This window comes from Cupressus sempervirens, chromosome 1, assembly GCF_028749045.1.
Source record: "Cupressus sempervirens isolate cs-2001-9-10 chromosome 1, ASM2874904v1, whole genome shotgun sequence".
NCBI classification, from domain to species: Eukaryota; Viridiplantae; Streptophyta; class Pinopsida; order Cupressales; family Cupressaceae; genus Cupressus; species Cupressus sempervirens.
In genome coordinates this window covers 46,435,954-46,439,018 of record NC_143118.1, presented here as the reverse complement: position 1 = coordinate 46,439,018, position 3,065 = coordinate 46,435,954, and the positions used below count along the sequence as shown (strand labels likewise).

The 3,065-nt window shown below is 42.1% G+C and overlaps 1 protein-coding gene across 1 annotated transcript; it reads right to left on the bottom strand.

Moving 5' to 3' along the window:
- Nucleotides 1-442: 442 nt before the first annotated feature.
- LOC149576096 (UDP-glycosyltransferase 75C1-like) lies at nt 443-2,387 on the bottom strand. The gene is made up of 2 exons (XM_089791911.1): nt 1,812-2,387; nt 443-1,669 (listed from the first exon to the last, which is right to left on the bottom strand). Exons 1-2 carry the CDS (start codon nt 2,314-2,316, stop codon nt 732-734), a joined length of 1,443 nt encoding a protein of 480 aa, XP_089648037.1. The 5' UTR covers nt 2,317-2,387; the 3' UTR covers nt 443-731.
- Nucleotides 2,388-3,065: the final 678 nt, after the last annotated feature.

Below are 3,065 nucleotides of genomic sequence, written 5' to 3'. Positions count from 1 at the left end.
TGATACGTGTTTATGATATATGTGCAAGATAGGGGAGATTGGATATTTTGAACTTAGAAGTGCCTATGACAACTTGTGTGAAAATGAGGTACCGAAAGAGGCATATAAGATTGTTTCTGAGAAAGGGCTTACGCGTGCCCTAGTTTTTCCCAAGGTTTTCAAGGTTGAGTGGATAAAGGTTGTGTTAAGCATGGTACACAATATGAAAATGTAGCTGGAGAATGGGCCACTTCAAAACAACTTTTTAATACGATAGAGAAATTAAACTTCCATACCTTTTTGACTTACTCATCGAATACTAAAAACACTAAAATGTGATTGGTAGTTATCAATTATTTGAATTTAATTGTTTCCACCCACTTCTTATCCTAAATTATTTATGCAAAGTAAAAGTAAAACGAGAAAAATTTGCAACTTTGGATTTTATTGAATGAAAGCTCACTGCTTAAAAGAGAACTTTATTAAAAATCATGAAAGCTCACTACTTAAAAGAGAACTTTGGATTTTATTGAATGAAAGCTCCTGGTGACGACCCATCCACACATGAAAACACTTTCTAATTCCGTGGAGGAATTCAATCATTATTACTCCTGCGGGCTTTCAATATCATGCCAGCTCTCTACATTGACAACGTGTTGTATACAAACATTCATTGTCTACGACACATCGAAGAAGAATCATCCATATTCGGATAAGATCAAATACCCAGTTGGTGTCTAGTCTCTGAACAATTATGTGGCTTTGGAGGTGATCTCCTGAACAAAGGTGTTCAAGTGACCGTATGAAGAACCTCCTTCGCTTGCAGCAGATTTCATTAATTCCTTCCATTTCAAAGCATTGTTTCTCAACTGCTTTCCCTCTTCACTTCCCAATTCCATGGCCGCTCTGATACACCTCTCCGTCTCTTCCCTTCCCACGACCCCATCATCTCCCCTCCTCATTCTCACCCCCGTCTTCCAAACATCGCTCACGAACTTTGAGTTAGTCGGCTGGTCCGTCCAAACGCCCAATGTGACCATCGGGATCCCCAAGCTCAGAGCATCCAGAGTCGAATCCCACCCGCAGTGGCTCATAAATGCCCCCACCGACGGATGGGACAGCACCTCCAGTTGAGCACACCAATCCACCACCAACCCCCTCTCCTTCGTTTCCTCCATGCATCCCTCGGGCAAAACCTCCCCAATGTGACCGTGTCCTGGAGGAGCCCTGATCACCCACACGAAATTCTTCCCACTCTGCAGAATGCCCAAAGCGAGCTCTTTGATCTGTTCTTCGCTTAGGACCAAGATGCTGCCGAACGAAATGTATAACACCGACATGGCATCTTTCTCGTTCAGCCATTCCATGCTGTCCGCTGCCTTCCATGGATTCCCACCCACTTGTCTGTCCTCCGAATCGGGATCCTGCAAGAAAGCCCGTGGAATGGAAGGCCCGATTGGGAGGAAAGGGAGGGAGTTTGATTTAAGGGAATCGATGATTTCAGGCTCTAGATCATACACCGTATTCGCAATCACCCAGGAGACATCCTTCACAACGTCCAATTGCCGTAGATAATACCTGATGAATCCGCTTGTTCCCAAGAATGCCGACGGTAAATCGGTCGATTTCAGCTCGGGAAGGCCCGGGATTGTCACGATCTCAGGCATTTTTCCGCAATCCCACCCTTTTCCTGGAAAACAAAGCCATCAATCACAAAATTAGATTTTGGGGATTAAAATATACAATCAGAGAGAAACAAGCTAAAGATACGAATTTTAAGTAGTTTGAGAAAAAAAACAGAGCGAAAGAGAGAAACAGGGTCGGAATCTGACTGTTTCGAAAGTGGTGATAAATGGAGAAAACAGCAGCGGACTGCGTCCAGAACAAGGCTTGCGGGATGCCCAGTTTATTCGCAATATCTCGAACCCACGGAAGGAACGAATTGTAAATTATAGAGGAGACCGGAGGATGATTGTCTCCCGCGAGGACATTGAGTCGGCGGATCAGGTGTTCGAGTCCCGAGCCGTCCATATTGTCCAGCATATGCTTGAACACTACTGGATTTATGTTCGAGTCCAGAGGGGGATCGTCTTCTGGAAGACCGTCTGGAATGCATTCAAAGCGTATGTCCAGCTTCAGGCGCTTCAGAGATTCACTGGCCTGAATGACTTTGCGGTGATTGTAATTGAATGTGACGAACTTAACGAGCAAATTGCCTGTGGAGGCCAGATTCTTTGAGAACTGGAGCATGGGATTCGTGTGGCCCGTTGCTCGGTATAAAACCACAACTACGTCGCCACCCTTCTTCGTATCATTCCCTCCATTACAACTATCCATATTATAATCTTTATCTTTTCTTCGACCAGGAAATAGCTGTTATTCATAGGCAGAAGTCGAATCTGATGAGCTCCTACTCTGTACCAAAGAAGAGATATTTATTGCACCTCCTTGTACTTTCACACACACGTGAATTTGAACCATAGATAGTAGCCACCATATATGTGACAATTTTGATCATCTATTTGATTAAGACAAAAAAGCTGCAATATACCTTTTTTGTTATGACAAAATTAGGATATTTGTATTGCATGACGACATGGACGATGAATAATCTTGCGTAGGGGACGGCTTACGTCAAACAACCCAACTTGGGCGTGGGCATGGCCTTTAAACGACTTCATCCTCTTACAATGTTTCTCAAAAAATGTTTCCTTTATTTATTTACTAGCACTTGCACTAGAAAGAGGTGCAAGGGGTATGTCGATAGGTTTTGTCAGCAAAGAAAAAATTAAGAGATGTAAAATTAATGGACAGATTTCAAATTGATAACATATAATTGAATTTGTATATAGAATAGTGGCATATGCACATCATTAATCTTTTTAGAGGTTCAAACATTGTACAACATTCCAATTCAAGAGTTGATTTGAATAGTACATTTTAAAAAATATTTTTTGAGCTATAAATAGATTTAAATGAAACTTGTAATATCATGCAATTAGTCCTGTGAGGGTTTTTTCTTTACAAATTCATTGAATATAATTGCATTGTTCCTCAGCTGTAGCCACTCCATCTCGTACGGACTC